The sequence below is a fragment of the Pristiophorus japonicus genome, chromosome 1 (assembly GCF_044704955.1).
Source record: "Pristiophorus japonicus isolate sPriJap1 chromosome 1, sPriJap1.hap1, whole genome shotgun sequence".
Taxonomy (NCBI): domain Eukaryota; kingdom Metazoa; phylum Chordata; class Chondrichthyes; family Pristiophoridae; genus Pristiophorus; species Pristiophorus japonicus.
In genome coordinates, this window is record NC_091977.1 from 68,991,022 (window position 1) to 69,012,236 (window position 21,215).

The 21,215-nt window shown below is 44.2% G+C and overlaps 1 protein-coding gene across 3 annotated transcripts in view; it reads right to left on the bottom strand.

The window, feature by feature from the left end:
* The window catches only part of tmod1 (tropomodulin 1), a 109,447-nt gene that overhangs the window by 29,369 nt on the left and 58,863 nt on the right, over window positions 1–21,215 (bottom strand). For all 3 annotated transcript variants that reach the window (XM_070880826.1, XM_070880808.1, XM_070880816.1), the window contains exons 4-6: window positions 18,227–18,346; window positions 2,740–2,829; window positions 1,428–1,558 (exon numbers count right to left, since the gene is read on the bottom strand). In XM_070880826.1, the coding sequence (XP_070736927.1) occupies window positions 1,428–1,558; window positions 2,740–2,829; window positions 18,227–18,346 (341 nt within the window). The remainder of the gene's footprint in view (window positions 1–1,427; window positions 1,559–2,739; window positions 2,830–18,226; window positions 18,347–21,215) is intronic.

Here is a 21,215-nt window from a genome sequence, read left to right on the forward strand (position 1 = left end):
TGAGTACACTAGTGAAGATGGAGCTAAACTAAACATAATTATCTTATTGAACTTCCTTAAGCATAATTAGAAAGAAAGTATTACCCTGGTTCTCCATACAAAAGGTTACTGCAGAAGATAAAGGTACGCGGAGTCAGAGGAAATGTATTAGCATGGATCGAGAATTGACTGGCTAACAGAAAGCAGAGAGTCGGGATAAATGGGTCCTTTTCGGGTTGGAAATCGGTGGTTAGTGGTCTGCCACAGGGATCGGTGCTGGGACCACAACTGTTTACAATATTCATAGATGACCTGGAAGAGGGAACAGAGTGTAGTGTAACAAAATTTGCAGATGACACAAAGATTAGTGGGAAAGCGGGTTGTGTAGAGGACACAGAGAGGCTGCAAAGAGATTTAGATAGGTTAAGCGAATGGGCTAAGGTTTGGCAGGTGGAATACAATGTCGGAAAATGTGAGGTCATCCACCTTGGGAAAAAAAAAAGTAAAAGGGAATATTATTTGAATGGGGAGAAATTACAACATGCTGTGGTGCAGAGGGACCTGGGGGTCCTTGTGCATGAATCCCAAAAAGTTAGTTTGCAGGTGCAACAGGTAATCAGGAAGGTGAATGGAATGTTGGCCTTCATTGCGAGAGGGATGGAGTACAAAAGCAGGGAGGTCCTGCTGCAACTGTATAAGGTATTGGTAAGGCCGCAACTGGAGTACTGCGTGCAGTTTTGGTCACCTTACTTAAGGAAGGGTATACTAGCTTTGGAGGGGGTACAGAGACGATTCACTCGGCTGATTCCGGAGATGAGGGGGTTATCTTATGATGATAGATTGAGTAGACTGGGTCTTTACTCGTTGGAGTTCAGAAGGATGAGGGGTGATCTTATAGAAACATTTAAAATAATGAAAGGGATAAACAAGATAGAGGCAGAGAGGTTGTTTCCACTGGTCGGGGAGACTAGAACTAGGGGGCACAGCCTCAAAATACGAGGGAGCCAATTTAAAACCGAGTTGAGAAGGAATTTCTTCTCCCAGAGGATTGTGAATCTGTGGAATTCTCTGCCCAGGGAAGCAGTTGAGGCTAGCTCATTGAATGTATTCAAATCACAGATAGATAGATTTTTAACCAATAAGGGAATTAAGGGTTATGGGGAGCGGGCGGGTAAGTGGAGCCGAGTCCACGGCTAGATCAGCCATGATCTTTTGTTGAGTGGCGGAGCAGGCTCGAGGGGCTAGATGGCCTACTCCTGTTCCTAATTCTTATGTTCTTATGTATCACATAATACCTGTATGTCTCTATGTGCTTCATTATCTCAGGCCTCTACATAGGTCTGCCTTATTTTCCCAAGTCTAGTAGTCTTTTCCTCTGTTTATTGGTTATATTGAAGGAAAAGTTAGAAGCCCAGATTAAAGAAGAACAACAAACTGTCTGCAGTCACCTTTATATTATTGAGGTTAATCTCCTCAAGCTCAGGGTCATTAGCCATAACTTGCTTTAGGGTTTCTTCCACATCTGTAGAGTTTGGCAGCTCATCAGGAACCGGCTTATACTGAGTGGGTTGGATGACACCTGTACAAGGGAGACAAACTGAGTACTGACAAACGGGCGCTACAAAATAATCATTTGTCAACATAAAATTGCCTACAATTAATACTCTACAAAGTTCAATGATTTAATAAAAATTATTCCACTAATTTACATTAATTCTACATGCTACCAACCAGAACTGATGTCGTAATTGGGGAACGTTGGTAAGAATGGCTCTAGCTCACTTACTCTTCCAATTTTTTCTTCAGAGTGAAAGCAGCTCATCTGAAGCCTGCTTGGTTGAGGAGTTAGGCATATGTTCCTCCTGGCATCCTAACTAAAGAATATGGCTCTTTGGATGGTAATGACTAAATTAAATGATTAAATAGATAACTAGTCAACCCTAAATATCTTTTGTAACTGTAATAGTTTATATATAATTAATAGATTTTTTAAAAATTTGTTCCGGGATGTGGGCGTCACTGGCAAGGCCAGCATTTATTGCCCATCCCTAATTGCCCTCGAGAAGATGGTGGTGGTGAGCCACCTTCTTGAACGGCTGCAGTCATTCCCTTCACCATACGCCTGAATTCGGGGCCAGAAGAGGCGAGGGCTCAGGGGCAGCACGTGCCAGCCCACACTGCGATATGTGTGCGCACTAGGCCCGTGCAGCAGAGCAGGTCTCCAGTCGTCTTGGGTAATCTTTGCCACTGGACCAAGACCTAGCTCTGTCAAGCCCGTGTAATGGCTGGTGTGCAACGGCCACCACACGTTAAAAAAAATCCACGCACAGGCATCTTCCACCCTTCAAGATGTACTTCGGGATCTGAAATATTAGGTCCTTCATTGAAACATCTGTGAACTCATCCCTTTTTGGCGTGGAAGCAAGTCATCCTCGTTTCGAGGGACTGCCTATGATGATGATGAAGGTATTCCCACAGTGCTGTTAGGGAGGGAGTTCCAGGACTTTGACACAGTGACGATGAAGGAACAGCGATATATTTCCAAGTCAGGATGGTGTGTAACTTGGAAGGGAACTTGCAGGTGATGGTGCTCCCACTGAACACCTAAAATAAGTCATTATATTTTGAAATAGTATTATACTGAAAAAAATACCAAGTAACATTAATCAATAATACCACATTTTCAACCAATTGGGGTTCTAGCACAGAACAGCACAGCCTTTAAAATGCTGCTCTATAGTACTTCCATGTTTTACTCACTGTTAAGGCCTTCCTTGTTAACTATGGTACTAGTGGCAAGGGCTTCATAATATTGTTGGTTGCTCATCAGTGTGTGCATGCCAAGGATGGCTAATAACAAAAAAAAACAGATACACAAAGTTAATGGAACTGGAAACTGTAAAGCAATTGAGCTTTAGGCACTTGAACATTGATGCAGACAAAGCAAGGAAATTGGAACTACACTGCAGCTCAAAAATCAAGAGTCACCAGAGCGCTGAACTTCTCATTAACTCTCTCACAACCATTTGCACATCACTGTACATACATAGCCTTCCCCCAATACCCTCAGCCAGTTCACATATGCATTTTTAAAAATATTAATTCTCAGGCTGTGACTGGTTCGGCCGGCATTTATTGCCCATCCCGAGTTGCCCTTAAGAAGTTGGTAGTGAGCTACCTTCTTCAACCGTTGCAGTCCACATGATGAAGGTACTCCCACAATGCTGTTAGTTAGTAAATTTGAGGACTTTGGCCCAGCAATGACGAAGGAACGACTTGTCCAAATCGGGGTAATGTGGAGAACTTGGAGGTGATGATGTTCCCCATGCATCTTCTGCGCTTATAGTACAACAACAACTTGTATGTGTGTAGCACTTTTAAGGTAGTAAAACATCCCAAGGAGATTCACAGGAGCGTTATTAAACAAAATTTGAGACCAAGCCACATAGGAGATATTAGGATAGGTGACCAAAAGCTTGATCAAAGAGGTAGAGGTTTTAATGAGCATCTTAAAAGGAGAGAGAGGTAGAGAGGTGGAAACATCAAAGGAGGCAATTACAGAGCTTAGGGCTTAACCATGGTTGCCAATGACGGAGCGATTAAAATTGGAGACCAGAATTGGAGGAGGTTAGAGAGATAGGGAGCGTAGAGGCTATGGAGAGATTTCCAAACAAGGATGAGAATCTTAAAATTAAGGCGTTGCCGGAGTGGCATTATAGGACAGTGAGCAATAGGTGAATGGGACTTGGTATGAATTAGAGTACGGGCAGCAGAGTTTTGGATGAACTCAAGTTTATGGAGGGCAGAAGATGGGCAGCCAGCCAGGAGAGCATTAGAATAGTCATCTAGAGGTAAGGAAGGAATGAACAAGGGTTCCATCAGCGGATGAGCTGAGGCGGGGTGGAGACAGGCGATGGTACGGAGGTGGAACTAGGTGGCCTTAGTGATGCAGTGGATATGGGTTTGGAAGTTTATCTCAGGGTCAAATAGGATGCCCACAGTTACAATGGATTTGGTCTTCTCAATATTTAGTTGGAGAAAATTTCTGCTCATCCAATACTGGATGCCGGACAAGCAGTGTGACAAATCAGGCAGTGGAGGGGTCGAGAGAGATGGTGGTGTGGTAGAGCTGGGTGTCGTCGGTGTACAAGTGGAATCTGACGTGTTTTTTGATGATGTCACCGAGGGGCTGCATGTAAATGAGAAATAGGAGGGGGTCAAAGATAGATCATTGCGGGACTCCAGAGGTAACATAAGAACATAAGAATTAGGAACAGGAGTAGGCCATCTAGCCCTTCGAGCCTGCTCCGCCATTCAACAAGATCATGGCTGATCTGGCCGTGGACTCAGCTCCACTTACCCGCCCGCTCTGCATAACCCTTAATTCCCTTATTGGTTAAAAATCTATCTATCTGTGATTTGAATACACTCAATGAGCTAGCCTCAACTGCTTCCCTGGGCAGAGAATTTCACAGATTCACAACCCTCTGGGGGAAGAAATTCCTTCTCAACTGGGTTTTAAATTGGCTCCCCCATATTTTGAGGCTGTGCCCCCTAGTTCTAGTTTCCCCGACCAGTGGAAACAACCTCTCTGCCTCTATCTTGTTTATCCCTTTCATTATTTTAAATGTTTCTATAAGATCACCCCTCATCCTTCTGAACTCCAACGAGTAAAGACCCAGTCTACTCAATCTATCATCATAAGATAACCCCCTCATCTCCGGAATCAGCCCAGTGAATCGTCTCTGTACCCCCTCCAAAGCTAGTATATCCTTCCTTAAGTAAGGTGACCAAAACTGCACACAGTACTGCAGGTGCGGCCTCACCAATACCCTGTACAGTTGCAGCAGGACCTCCCTGCTTTTGTACTCCATCCCTCTCGCAATGAAGGCCAACATTCCATTCACCTTCCTGATTACCTGCTGCACCTGCAAACTAACTTTTGGGGATTCATGCACAAGGACCCCCAGGTCCCTCTGCACCGCAGCACGTTGTAATTTCTCCCCATTCAAATAATATTCCCTTTTACTGTTTTTTTTCCCCAAGGTGGATAACCTCACATTTTCCGACATTGTATTCCATCTGCCAAACCTTAGCCCATTCGCTTAACCTATCTAAATCTCTTTGCAGCCTCTCTGTGTCCTCTGCACAACCCGCTTTCCTACTAATCTTTGTGTCATCTGCAAATTTTGTTACACCACACTCAGTCCCCTCTTCCAGGTCATCTATGTATATTGTAAACAGTTGTGGTCCCAGCACTGATCCCTGTGGCAGACCACTAACCACCGATTTCCAACCCGAAAAGGACCCATTTATCCCGACTCTCTGCTAGCTAGCCAATTCTCTATCCATGCTAATACATATCCTCTGACTCCGCGTACCTTTATCTTCTGCAGTAACCTTTTGTGTGGCATCTTATCGAATGCCTTTTGAAAATCTAAATACACCACATCCATCGGTACACCTCTATCCACCATGCTCGTTACATCCTCAAAGAATTCCAGTAAATTAGTTAAACATGATTTCCCCTTCATGAATGCATGTTGCGTCTACTTGATTGCACTATTCCTATCTTGATGTCCCGCTATTTCTTCCTTAATGATAGCTTCAAGCATTTTCGTCACTACAGATGTTAAACTAACCGGCCTATAGTTACCTGCCTTTTGTCTGCCCCCTTTTTTAAACAGAGGCGTTACATTAGCTGCTTTCCAATCCGCTGGTACCTCCCCAGAGTCCAGAGAATTTTGGTAGATTATAACGAATGCATCTGCTATAACTTCCGCCATCTCTTTTAATACCCTGGGATGCATTTCATCAGGACCAGGGGACTTGTCTACCTTGAGTCCCATTAGCCTGTCCAGCACTACCCCCCTAGTGATAGTGATTATCTCAAGGTCCTCCCTTCCCACATTCCCGTGACCAGCAATTTTTGGCATAGTTTTTGTGTCTTCCACTGTGAAGACCGAAGCAAAATAATTGTTTAAGGTCTCAGCCATTTCCACATTTCCCATTATTAAATCCCCCTTCTCATCTTCTCAGGGACCAACATTTACTTTAGTCACTCTTTTCCGTTTTATATATCGGTAAAAGCTTTTACTATCTGTTTTTATGTTTTGCGCAAGTTTACTTTCGTAATTTATCTTTCCTTTCTTTATTGCTTTCTTAGTCATTCTTTGCTGTTGTTTAAAATATTCCCAATCTTCTAGTTTCCCACTAACCTTGGCCACCTTATACACATTGGTTTTTAATTTGATACTCTCCTTAATTTCCTTGGTTATCCACGGCTAGTTATCCCTTCTCTTACCGCCCTTCTTTTTCACTGGAACTTATTTTTGTTGAGCACTGTGAAAGAGTTCCTTAAAAGTCCTCCACTGTTCCTCAATTGTGCCACCGTTTAGTGTGTTCCCAGTCCACTTTAGCCAACTCTGCCCTCATTCCACTGTAGGAGCGTGCAGAGAAGCCATTGCAGGTGATTCTCTGGCTATGACTGGATAGCTAGGATGAAACCGATGGCAGTCACCCAATTGGACAATGGAGGAGAGGCGTGGAGGAGGATGATGTGATCAACTGTATCAAAGTCTGGCGAGAAGGATGAGGATGGATAGTTTACCATGGTCAGTCACATAGGATGTCATTTGTGACTTTGATAAGGGCCGTTTCAGTGCTGTAGCAGGGGTGGAAACCTGATTGGTGGGTTTCAAAATGGAGTTGAGGGAAATATGAGCACAAATTTGGGAGGTAACCACATGTTCAAGGACATGGGAGAGGAAAGGGAGGTTTGAAATGAGGGTAATAGTTTGCAAGGACAGAGGGCTCATGGGTGTTTTCTTTTTTGAGGAGGGGAATGATGGAAGCAGAGTTGATGGTGGAGGGTGCAGGTTTGGGTGGTGCTTCCAAAGAAGCCTTGGCGAGTTGCTGCAGTGGATTCTGTAGATAGTATACACTGCAGCCACGGTATACCGATGGTGAAGATATTGGTCATGTAACATCATAAAATCATATAAATGGTGTTTTCTCCTATTTAGAACACAATAACATGCAGCATCTCTAAACCTCTTTATATTTCACTGTGCAGTATTATGCTAAGCTACAGAAATAGTAATTGAAAACAAAAACGATGATTGAAGGATTGAAGATGATTTTTCTGAATGCTGTCAACGTCAAACTTCTGTTTCTCAATGTATCTACCTTGCTAAGAGGCACCATTTAAAACAGAAGAGCACTGTAACTGCCACTCTTAACCTTGCTTCTAGATGTTTATTTGGTGCTGTCTGAGTTTCCACGACAGTTTGGAGCTTCACTTTACTAAATAATGAAAGTGGTCGGTTGCGAGTTTTTTTTGGCACAATTCGTCTGAAATTGGCGTAAACTGCACAAACGGTCGTGGAATTTTAAGAGCAAATTACAAATTACAATTCGAGATCTTTTGCGCTAGTTTTAAAACATTGCGCAAGAAGTAGGGCCCACACAAAACTGCCCACACCTCAAGTTGAATTAATCACCATTGGGAGATTCCGCGAATCGCGCTCGTTTGTGGGCCTTTGAGGCGGCTAAAAAATCAAAAACTTTTTTTTTTTTGAGTGCAAGGACACTAATTGGAACATTTTAAAATCTTTTTCAATATATTAAAAAATTTAACGAAGAAACTGATTACTGTGCCCCAATATAACTAGGAAATGGTTCTGTTTGCTGTTTAAAAGTAATTTTCAGAAATTTAAAATTGGGTTAGTCACAGGTAGTGGATTGACACTTAAAAATTACAAATGCTTATCTTTTTGTGATAAATCCATTTTCAGCTGTATCAATCAGGCTGCACCTAATTACCACTCTTAAATAAATCAAGGAATATTTTTAAAGCAAAATTATTTTTGTTAAATTACATATTTATATGCTGCACAATTACATTGCTTCATGGCAGATATTGCATTTGGTGATATGCAACTGAGTTCGAGTGAAAACTTGATTTAAAAAAAAGATTGGGCTGAAAATTGCGGCCTTGCTGGGTCCATACGAAGTGCACACGGACTTGGTGAGGCCTCGCAAAAGCCGGCTTTTGGGGCGCGATGCGCATGCGCCGAAAACCGGCTTTTCCAATCTGGCAAGATTTCTCCGTACAGATCATCCACATCCCCGGGAGAAAGACATTTGTGTGGGAGAGATTGGGCTATTTGCCCAACTCATGCCCAGCGAATGTCCTTCAAACTTTTACGCCTGGAAATCATCATCATCATAGGCAGTCCCTCGGAATCGAGGAAGACTTGCTTCCACTCCTGAAGTGAGTTCTTTAGTGTCCAATACGAGAGCCACAGACTCTAACAGATGGGACAGATAGTCGTTGAAGGAAGGGGTGGGTGGGACTGATTTGCCGCACACTCTTTCGGCTGCCTGTGCTAGATTTCTGTATGTTCTCAGCATTGAGACTCGAGGTGCTCAGCGCCCTCCCGGATGCACTTCCTCCATTTAGGGCGGTCTTTGGCCAGGGACTCCCAGGTGTCAGTGGGGATGTCGCACTTTATCAGGGAGGCTTTGAGGGTGTCCTTGTAGCGTTCTGGCTGCTCACCTTTGGCTCATTTGCCGTGAAGGAGCTCAGAGTCGAGCACTTGCTTTGGGAGTCTTGTGTCTGGCATGCGAATTATTGTGGCCTGCCCAGCAGAGCTCATCGAGTGTGGTCAGTATTTCAATCCTGGGGATGTTAGCCTGGATGAGGATGCTGACGTTGGTGTGTCTGTCCTCCCAGGGGATTTGTAGGATCTTGCGGAGACATCGTTGGTGATATTTTTCCAGCGACGTGAGGTGTCTACTGTACATGGTCCATGACTCTGAGCCATACAGGAGGGCGGGTATTACTACAGCCCTGTAGACTATGAGCTTGGTGGCAAACACTCTTTAAAGCAGGCGCATAGCTTACTTTTACCAGCATAACACTTTTAAAACATGGAAAAATTAAATTTAAACACTCATTTTTATATTAAAAACACTGTCCATTAAGGCAAGTTTATTTTTAACCATATTAAAATACATTAAAAAAAATTCCAAAAAATATATTTTTTCTAAAACATTTAATTACATTTATTTTCAATTAATTTTAAATATGTGAGGTGTTTTATTTATTTATTATTCTGAGCTTTGGTGTTTTAGGGTTTTTTCTCATTGATAGTAATGGGAACTCTTACAAACGGAGTTCCTATTTTTATCATTGAGAATACTGCAAGTGATTGGTTGTCCAGGTCCACATGACGCGAGCACGGACGTATGGGAAAGGCATCTCTCCGTGCGCTGCGCAGTGATTCTAGGCCTCTGACCGGAATCCTACATTCCACTGGGACCACCAGGTACTTTCGTAGACTTTTTTTTGGGTCAGAGGCGTTCGTATGAAGGAAGCCTCCGACCGCAATTTTCCCCCCATTATGTTTATCCTTTGCTTCGTCCTTGTAACAAAAGATTCTACATAAGAACATAAGAAATAGGAACAGGGGTAGGCCATACGGCCCTCGAGCCTGCTCCGCCATTCAATAAGATCATGGCTGATCTGATCATGGACTCAGCTCCACTTCTCTGCCCGCTCCCCATAACCCCTTATCGTTTAAGAAACTCTTAAATTTATTCAATGACCCAGCTTCCACAGCTCTGAGGCAGCGAATTCCACAGATTTACAACCCTCAGAGAGGAAATTTCTCCTCATCTCTATTTTAAATGGGCAGCCCCTTATTCTAAGATCATGCCCTCTAGTTCTAGTCTCCCCCATCAGTGGAAACATCCTCTCTGCATCCACCTTGTCAAGCCCCCTCATAATCTTATACATTTCGATAAGATCACCTCTCATTCTTCTGAATTCCAATGAGTACCAGCCCAACCTACTCAACCTTTCCTCATAAGTCAACCCCCTCATCCACGGAATCAACCTCGTGAACCTTCTCTGAACTGCCTACAAAGCAAGTATATCCTTTCGTAAATATGGAAACCTAAACTGCACGTAGTATTCCAGGTGTGGCCGCACCAATACCTTATATAGCTGTAGCAAGACTTCACTGCTTTTATACTCCATCCCTTTTGCAATAAAGACCAAGATACCATTGGCCTTCCTGATCACTTGCTGTACCTGCATACTATCCTTTTATGTTTCATGCACAAGTACCCCCAGGTCTCGCTGCACTGCAGCACTTTGCAATCTTTCTCCATTTTAAAAATAACTTGCTCTTTGATGTTTTCTGCCAAAGTGCATGACTTCACACTTTCCAACATCATACTCCATCTGCCAATTTTTGCCCACTCACTTAGCCTGTCTATATCCTTTTGCAGATTTTGTGTGTCCTCCTCACACATTGCTTGTTCTTCCATCTTTGTATCGTCAGCAAATTTGGCTACGTTATACTCAGTCCCATCTTCCAAGTCACTAATATAGATTATAAATAGTTGGGGTCCCAGCACTGATCCCTGCGGCACCCCACTAATTACTGGTTGCCAATCAGAGAATGAACTATTTATCCTGACTCTTTGTTCTCTGTTAGTTAGCCAACCCTCTATCCATGCTAATATATTAACCCCAACCCCGTGAACTTTTATCTTGTCCAGTAACTTTTTATGTGGCACCTTTCTCGACCAATATGTCGAGGAACCATCTAGAGGGCTGGCCATCCTAGACTGGGTGATGTGTAACGAGAAAGGACTAATTAGCAATCTTGTTGTGCGAGGCCCCTTGGGGAAGTGTTCATAATATGGTAGAATTCTTTATCAAGATGGAAAATGACACAGTTAATTCAGAGACTAGGGTCCTGAACTTAAGGAAAGGTAACTTCGATGGTATGAGACGTGAATTGGTTAGGATAGACTGGCGAATGATACTTAAAGGGTTGACGGTGGATAGGCAATGGCAAACATTTAAAGATCACATGGATGAACTTCAACAATTGTACATCCCTGTCTGGAATAAAAATAAAACAGGGAAGGTGACTTAACCGTGGCTAATAAGGGAAATTAGGGATATTGTTAAATGCAATGAAGAGGCATATAAATTGGCCAGAAAAAGCCGCAAACCTGAGGACTGGGAAAAATTTAGAATTCAGCAGAGGAGGACAAAGGGTTTAATTAGGAGGGGGAAAATAGAGTATGAGAGGAAACTTGCTGGGAACATAAAAAGTAACTGCAAAAGCTTCTATAGATATGTGAAGAGAAAAGGATTAGTGAAGACAAATGTAGGTCCCTTGCAGTCAGAATCAGGTGAATTTATAATAGGGAACAAAGAAATGGCAGACCAATTGAACAAATACTTTGGTTCGGTCTTCACGAAGGAAGACACAAATAACCTTCCGGAAATACTAAGGGACCGAGGGTCTAGCGAGAAGGAGGAACTGAAGGAAATCCTAATTAGTCAGGAAATTGTGTTGGGGAAATTGATGGGATTGAAGGCCGATAAATCCCCAGGGCCTGATGGTCTGCATCCCAGAGTACTTAAGGAAGTGGCCCTAGAAATAATGGATGTATTGGTGATCATTTTCCAACAGTCTCTTGATTCTGGATCAGTTCCTATGGACTGGAGGGTAGCTAATGTAACACCACTTTTTAAGAAAGGAGGGGGAGAGAAAACGAGGAATTATAGACCGGTTAGCCTGACATCAGTAGTTGAGAAAATGTTGGAACCAATTATTAAAGATGAAATAGCAGCGCATTTGGAAAGCAGTGACAGGATCGGTCCAGCATGGATTTATGAAAGGGAAATCATGCTTGACAAATTTTCGAGCATTTTTTGAGGATGTAACTAGCAGAGTGAACAAGAGAGAACCAGTGGATGTGGTGTATTTGGACTTTCAAAAGGCTTTTGGCAAGGTCCCACACAAGAGATTGGTTTGCAAAATTAAAGCACATGGTATTGGGGGTAATGTATTGACGTGGATAGAGAACTGGTTGGCAGACAGGAAGCAGAATCGGGATAAACGGGTCCTTTTCAGAATGGCAGGCAGTGACTAGTGGGGTGTCGCAGGGCTCAATGCTGGGACCCCAGCTATTTACAATATACATCAATGGTTTAGATGAAGAAATTGAGAGTAAAATCTCCAAGTTTGCAGATGACACTAAACTGGGTGGTGGTGTGAGGAGGATGCTAAGAGGCTGCAGGGTGGCTTGGACAGGTTAGGTGACTGGGCAAATACATGTCAGATGCAGTATAATGTGGATAAATGTGAGGTTATGCACTTTGGTGGCAAAAACATGAAGGCAGAATATTATCTGAATGGCGGCAGATTACGAAAAGGGAGGTGCAACGAGATCTGGGTGTCATGGTACATCAGTCATTGAAGGTTGGCATGCAGGGGTATGGAGAGAAAGCAGGAAAGGCAAATGGCATGTTGGCCTTCATAGCTAGGGGATTTGAGTATAGGAGCAGTGAGGTCTTGCTGCAGTTGTACAGGGCCGTGGTGAGGCCTCACCTGGAATATTGTGTTCAGTTTTGGTCTCCTAATCTGAGGAAGGACGTTCTTGCTATTGAGGGAGTGCAGCGAAGGTTCACCAGACTGATTCCCGGGATGGCTGGACTGACATATGAGGAGAGATTGGATTGACTGGGCCTTTAATCACTGGAGTTTAGTAGGATGAGAGGGGATAGCATAGAAACATATAAAATTCTGATGGGACTGGACAGGATAGATGCAGGAAGAATGTTCCCGATGTTGGGGGAGTCCATAACACAGTCTGAGGATAAGGGGTAAGCCATTTAGGACCGAGATGAGGAGAAACTTCTTCACTCAGAGTTGTTAACCTATGCAATTCTCTTTCGCAGAGAGTTGTTGATGCCAGTTCGTTAGATATATTCAAGAGGAAGTTGGATATGGCCCTGACGGCTAAAGGGATCAAGGGGTATGGAGCGAAAGCAGGAAAGGGATACTGAGGTGAATGATCAGCCATGATCTTATTGAATGGTGGTGCAGGCTCGAAAGGCCGAATAGCCTACTCCTGCACCTATTTTCTATGTTTCTGTGTTTGTCAAATGCCTTCTGGAAGTCCAATACACCACATCCACTGGTTCCCCTTTATCCGCCCTGATCGTTACATCCCAGAAGAACTCCAGCAAATTTGTCAAACATGACTTCCCCTTCATAAATCCATGCTGACTCTGCCTGACCGAATTTTTATTTTCGAAATGTCCTGCTCTTGCTTCGTTAATAATGGACTCCAACATCTTCCCAACCACAGATGTAAGGCTAACTGGTCTATAGTTTCTGCTTTTTGTCTGCATCCTTTTTTAAATCGGGGCGTTACATTTGCAGTTTTCCAATCTGCTGGGACCTCCCCAGAATCCAGGGAATTTTGGTAAATTACAACCAATGCATCCACAATCCCTGCCGCTACTTCTCTTAAGACCCTAGGATGCAAGCCATCAGGTCATGGGGATTTAACTGCCTTTAGTCCCATTATCTTTCTGAGTACCACCTCCTTAGTGATTGTGATTGTGTTAAGTTCCTCCCCCCCTACAGCCCCTTGACTATCCACTGCTGGAATATTGTTAGTGTCCCCTATTGTAAAGACTGATACAAAATATTTGTTCAGAGTTTCTGCCTGAACCTGTCTAAGTTTTACACAAGTACATTCCTTCTTGCTGCCGCTTGTTAGTCAACAAAAGATGATGGTTGTGTTTTTAGAATTTATTTTTCTAATCTGAAATCCATGGAGCCACAAATAATCCCAATTACCAGGTAGTGATAGACAACTTGTTGACACCAGTCCAATCCAAACTGCACAAAACAGCTACACACAATTAATTAATCGAAATATCAATATTGACATGATTTGTTGTTTTAAATGAATGTATTAAATGTACTTTATTAATATGTCTGAATAATACAATTTAAAAGTTTACCCTTTTCCATTCTGATTCGTGCAAAGCGAGAAAGAACTTGCATTTCTACAATACTCTATCGTGTCCCAAAAAGCTTTACAACTAATGGATTACTTCTTTGAAGTGCAGTCATTGTTGTTTTGCAAACACCGCAACCAATATGCACACAGCAAGGCCCCATAAACAGCAAATGAAATAAATGATCAGATAATTTGCATTTCGTAGTGTTGGTTGAGGGAGAAATGTTGGCCATGACATCAGGTGAACTCCGTGCTCCTCTCCATATAGAGGCATGGGATCTTTTATGTCTACTGGAATAGGCAGATGGGGCCTCGGTTGAACGTCTCATCTGAAAGAGGTGTGCAACATTAGCTAACATTAGGTGCTCAAGTCCTAGTGTGGCTTGAACAAACAACCTTTTGATTCAGAGGCGACAGCATTACCAACTGAGCCAAGGCGAACATCAGTGTGAGAATTAAAACTGCAAACATTTATACAGTTCGTACAAATATTTCCATGATGCATATTAAAGATTCTAAACATTCACAGCTATTTAGAGAGGAAGTTTAGTAGAGGCGTGTATACTACATGTTAAATAAGTACATGTACTTGCGCCCAGATATATCCAAGGGAGTTATCTTTATTGGGCCAATTCAGTTTTAGAATAATTCCATTTGTAGGCTCTGGTGTGAAGTCTGGCTGACTGCGACTTGTTAGCTCCCACGGGGAGGACTCTGCCAATACCTTACACAAGTGGCAATTTTACATGTTTGAGCCTAGATACTGAGAGTTGGCAGGTTAATTGACCACTCGGTTGTCACAGCCACACACAGATTCTGTTCTAACTCGAGGTTTACACACAGGTGTCATTTGACAGGGATCAGGAATGGAAACTCTGCCTGGTCTTTCCTTCCCTGGACAAATGCAGAAATCAACTATCACCTGCACCATTATCCAGATTGCAATCAGTGAAGTCTTGAATACTGTAGCATATAATTCTAGTTAAATTATCTCAGATCCTGACTGATGAACTACGTGCAAATCCCTGGATCAAAGATTACCGGGGAATGAGAAAACCTTCTGAATTCTTTCAGTGGCAATAGCACTGGTCTAACAATGCCGCTGGTGGAGCAACCCTTTGGCTCAGTGGTAGCATTCTCACCTCAGAGTCAGAAGGTGCAGGGTTCGAACCCACTCCAGTCACCGCGAGTGGAGACTGGAGCTCCGGCTCGGAATCTAGCAGGATACTCGCGTCTGGCGGAAGTGGGTGGTTCCCTTCATCGTATGGGTTGTAAATCCTTCCCGCTGTATAGGACTAACCACCCTATCAAAGATTGTTATGGCCAGGTGTGAAGTTATGAAAATAACAAGGCTGGTTAAAACTTGATAGAAGCACCTTTAAAGTCTTAGAATGTAATGGCACCATTTTCTTTAGTACTAAGTCGTATAGGTCAGATGGTCACAGGCACGAATTGTTCTTTACCAATTCAGCCAATCTCATACTGGGTAGAAGCTATTGGCCGCAATTGTTCTCAATACCGTAGGGAGGGGGTTCCCATTCCTCATCCCAATCCAGTGAAATTCTTCTGGGAAGTGTGCTTGATTGGATGAGAACAGGATTGGGCTTGGCCATGATGCCCCCCATAGTCGAATAGCTCATTCGTGTGAGGTACTCGAGGGCTGCGGAACCACATCTGCCATTGCCAGCAGGAAAGGAGGGAAGTGGGGAAAAACTGGGGGGGAAAGCAAGCACTGAAAGTGATTCTTATTCCTTTGTTTTAAAGGTTGAAATGGCCATAACAAATTATACCTCAACACACTCAAACTGGAACGAATTCTTCCCTGGCAACAAGATGCTGTACGCGATAAAAATATAGAGGGTCAAATGCTTGTCTGTGCTAATTTTACATTTCTGCTTACTCTATCAGTAAATTAGCACAGAGGAACTTTGCCTCAACATGCAGTGGTATCAATGTTCTCATTGAGCAGATTAAAGCTTCAAAAGCCAAACGGAAGAATTTCAGAACAAAGCTTCTGTCTGTCGAACAGGCAGCAGTAGCACTTTTCCACAGCAAGAAGCCAGCCCAGAATACACTCACTAAAACAGGAGCACAGCTTGGGACAGTCCCACATGCGCCAGCTGGTACAGTCTCACGTCCGCCAACTGGGACAGTCTCACGCTCGCCAGCTGGTACAGTCTCACGTCCGCCAACTGGGACAGTCTCACGCTCGCCAGCTGGGACAGTCTCACGTCCGCCAGCTGGTACAGTCTCACGTTCGCCAGTCGGTACAGTCTCACGTTCGCCAGTCGGTACAGTCTCACGTCCGCCAGCTGGTACAGTCTCACGTCCGCCAGTCGGGACAGTCTCACGTCCGCCAGCTGGGACAGTCTCACGTCCGCCAGCTGGGACAGTCTCACGTTCGCCAGCTGGGACAGTCTCACGCTCGCCAGCTGGGACAGTCACACGCTCGCCAGCTGGGACAGTCTCACGCTCGCCAGCTGGTACAGTCTCACGTCCGCCAGCTGGGACAGTCTCACGTCCGCCAGCTGGGACAGTCTCATGTCCGCCAGCTGGGACAGTCTCACGTTCGCCAGTAGGTACAGTCTCACGTTCGCCAGCTGGTACAGTCTCACGCTCGCCAGCTGGTACAGTCTCACGTTCGCCAGTAGGTACAGTCTCACGTTCGCCAGTAGGTACAGTCTCACGCTCGCCCACTGGTACAGTCTCACGCTCGCCAGCTGGTACAGTCTCACGCTCGCCAGTAGTTACAGTCTCACGTTCGCCAGCTGGTACAGTCTCACGCTCGCCAGTAGGTACAGTCTCACGCTCGCCAGCTGGTACAGTCTCACGTTCGCCAGCTGGTACAGTCTCACGCTCGCCAGCTGGTACAGTCTCACGCTCGCCAGCTGGTACAGTCTCACGCTCGCCAGCTGGTACAGTTTCACGTTCGCCAGCTGGTACAGTCTCACGTTCGCCAGTAGTTACAGTCTCACGTTCGCCAGTAGTTACAGTCTCACGTTCGCCAGCTGGTACAGTCTCACGCTCGCCAGCTGGTACAGTCTCACGCTCGCCAGTAGTTACAGTCTCACGCTCGCCAGCTGGTACAGTCTCACTCTCGCCAGCTGGTACAGTCTCACGATTGCCAGCAGGTACAGTCTCACGCTCGCCAGCTGGTACAGTCTCACATTCGCCAGCAGGTACAGTCTCACGTTCGCCAGCAGGGATATAACACTTTTTCTAGAACTGATGATGATCTTACAGTCCATGGAACGCTGCGAATGAAATGAATGATGACATGGGTTTGCGAAAGCACAGAATGAATGCTGAAAAATAAACAGTGAAGATTAATGAACAATCTGAATTTTAAGGTTTATTTCTCATTAAAAATATTCTAAAGTTCATGTTTATTTAATTGCTCCCTGCTTGGCTGTACTTCCCACTACCTGCCCTGCCAAACCATAGTGGTGGAGGTGTGGTCCTCCAAATCATTCTCTTCCTCAGGCACCTTCTCCATCTTTGAGCACCTCACATGGTTACAACTTCCCTTTAACAATCTCAGTGTCTACCAGTCTACCCGGAGTTTCAGCTGAGGGCAAATGAAGGCAGGATAACTTGGGCAAAGCTGACTTCTACTTTCAGTCTAGTGTGATCAGTGTAAATTCTGCTAACAATATTACACATTACATCATAGTTCCATTCTTAATGGCGCACCATGGAGATGTGAGATGTGGGTCTGATCCCCAATCTCGAATTGGGGCCCCAACCACGGAGGATGAGAGAATCAGAGTGTCAGTCATTATGCAGCCTTTTGAATAGTGAATTTGACTCATGAAGATAATCTTTATCTAATTAATAGCAGAACAACAAGTGTTGCTTTGATTTCCTCACTAGATATAAAAGACACGACTATAACAGATTAAATGCAAGAGATTTAAGACAGCAAGGATGAAAAACTTTTGTGCAGAGGGTGCTAAAGCTGTGAAATGCATTGCCAGGGTTACTGATTGAAGCAGAGACCATGTCAACACTGAAGGATAAGTTAGATAGGCGATTGAAGGAAAGTGGGATAAAGGGATATGAGAACAGGATGAGCACATGGGATTAGCATTACTGCTTGTGTGAAGGATAAAGACGGACAGGGACTGGTTGGACCAAGCAGCCTGTTTCCGTGTTATATCTATGTAATTCTACATGTATAGTTGCAACTCTACACTGAAAACAAGTCACACACCTACGCTCTGTGATGCAGAAATGGGGAGGCCAGAAAAAGAGGGGGGAGGGGGAGAACTGGTGTTGGGAAATTAAAGAACATACACTCAGAGAAACAGTTGCAACAAAATCAAAATGGAAACTTCATGTGTTATTTAGCAAGTGAGACTGCAAAATGAATTCTCTCAATGGGACGAGCATCCCTTACCTGCAATGTCACAAAGTTCAGCGTCAGTAGCATTGACCAAGGCCTCCTCCAGCTCTGGTTCCAGGGTTACACTGTCAATTACTGACTGCACAGGCTTCTCTTTGGGGGTCCAAGGTTTTCCTGCAACAATAAGTCCAAAACAAAGCAACATATCAGTCTGTGCAACTACACAAAAAGTAAATCGAGTTTAACTATTGTTCCCTCCATAACACCACAAGGACTGCAGTGGTTCAAAGAGAAGGCCCATCCCCACCTGCTCAGGGCAGCGAAGGATGGGCAATAAATGGCGGCCTTGCTAGCGATGCCCATGTTTTGAAAACATACAAAGAAAACGGCCCATTTAATAGATGTTGCAAGAACTTGCTTCCATCACCCCCACTTCATGGAGCATGAAGTAACATGTGGTGCTTTCAGTTTGGAACAAAATGTGCTGAATTAGGGGTGGTGAAAAGATAGAAACAAATCTTACAAAATGATTACACATATAAGCAGATCTCATGTTGTTTTACAATCTCCACAGAAGGAAGCCACTCACCCAGCATTTACTAAAGCTAATCCCACTACCCTGCTCTTTTCCCAAGCCCCGTCCCACAATTACTGTAAATAGGTACATCCTGAGTTTAGCTGCTGCTGAGAGTTTGCAGATTGGTAGGTTCTTAAAAAATCAGCTCCAGGTCAGAAGACACCAGCATTTTTTCCACAGATTTCCTGACATCACTGAATTCAAGACTGCCGATTATTTCTACAATTTACTTGCCAATTTCATAGAGTCGAGACCAAATATGGGTTTCAACAGAAGCGAAGTTAGAGGGTGGCGATAATTGGGTTAGGACGCAGATGGAACTCAGGCCCCATTTTAAAGTCCATAAATTCTCTCCTTATTTTTATATATTTCCATTAAAAATTATATCCACATTTATTATGGAAACTGCCTCTGTAACCTGGTCATGCTGTAATACAGTATATAGTATTAGGCAGCCCCTCGTATCGAGGATGACCTGCTTCCACACCAAAAATAGATAAGTTCACAGATGTTTCAACAAGGGACCTGACAATCTAGGTCCCGAACCACATACTGAAGGGTGGAAAGTGCCTGTGCAGGGATTCTTTTAACATGGGGTGGCCATTGCACACCAGCCACCACACGGGCTTGACAGAACTAGGTCTTGATCCAGTGACAACGGTTAACCAAGACGACTGGAGACCAAACTCTGCTGCACAGCCTCCTGCCAGTGGTGGCACTGCAAGACGTAAGGGGGGGTTATTACAGTGTGACAAGTTGAGAGAGGCAGTTATTATTATAAATTCGGGCATCAGAATTTAAAAATGAAGAAGTTGACAGGAATTGTGTACAGATGCAAAATTATTTATAGGCATATCTCCAACAAAACAGTTAGATTTATGATTTTTTCATTATTGTGAACACAAATAGTTGTTTTTGAACATTCGTTGGATGGTACAATCATTGGCACAATCACCGCCAAGGACAATCCCAACCAACATCGGCAGGAGTTGGTTTTTCAATTTCCCATTTGGTGGTGGCATGAGGTGAGGCCGAAGCTGACTACGACCACAATGGTGGGTGCTTAAAATCAACAAAAACAAGTAATGGAGGTGGGGAAGAGGAAGAGGAGGAGGAAACATTTTAAACCATAATAAACAGAGTTGGATTTACAGAGAGGCCACTGGGTGAAGTGGAGACTGGGTCTGTTTGCAGAACAAACCGATACCAGAGCACAAAACTGACTGAATTGGAATGAACCCCGGACATTTGAGCAGCTCATGTACATACACAGCTCGTGGTGCAAAAGTATGACCCATAATTACCGCACGCGCATGTAGGATTACAGTGTGCACGCAGAATGACAATGCACACACAGGCAAGGGACGATGGCTTCGATCATCCCAATTGGAGAAAATTTCATCTCATCCAAGACTGACAACACAGAAGCAGTGGAGGGGTCAAGAGAGGTGGCGGTGAGGTAGAGTTGGGTGGCGTCAGTCTAAATGTGGAAGCAAACTGTTTGCAGCATCAGCGAGCAGAGGGGCCAGGAAAGGAAGCTGGATGATCAGCAGTTTAGTGGGAATGGGGTTGAGAGAGCAGGAGATAGGTCTCCTGGACAAAATGAGCTTGAAGAGAGCATGAGAGCAGATAAATAAGAAATGAGAGAAAGATGAGAGTTCAGGGCTAGGGCAGGGTGGCAATCGGAGAGGAATTTGGGCCCTGTGGGCTAGGGGATGGGACGGATGCAGTAGAGACAGCTGAATGGATGGTCTCAATCTTAGTGAGGTCTTTGCACTTCTTGTTGTTGCCCCCTAGGCAGGACCGGAACCAATGTCCGAGGGGGAGTGTTTGCTAGTGCTGTTGGGGAGGAGTTAACCTAATATGGCAGGGGGATGGGAACCAATGCAGGGAGACAGAGGAAAACAAAATGGAGACAGAAGCAAAAGACAGAAAGGAGATGAGTAAAAGTGGAAGGCAGAGAAACCAAAGGCAAAAAACAAAAAGGGCCACTTTACAGCAAAATTCAAAAGCGTCAAAATGTGTTAAAAAGGCAAGCCTGAAAGCTCTGTGCCTCAATGCAAGGAATATTCGGAATAAGGTGGACGAATTAACTGTGCAGATAGTAGTTAACGGATACGATGTAATTGGCATCACGGAGACATGGGGCTCCAGGGTGACCAAGGCTGGGGACTCAACATCCAAGGGTATTCAACATTTAGGAAGGATAGACAGAAAGGAAAAGGAGGCGGGGTGGCGTTGCTGGTTAAAGAGGAAATTAATGCAATTATAAGGAAGGACATTAGCTTGGATGATGTGGAATCGGTATGGGTGGAGCTACGGAATACCAAAGGGCAGAAAACGCTAGTGGGAGTTGTGTACAGACCTCCAAACAGTAGTAGTGATGTTGGGGAGGGCATTAAACAGGAAATTAGGGGTGCATGCAATAAAGGTGCAGCAGTTATCATGGGTGACTTTAATATGCAT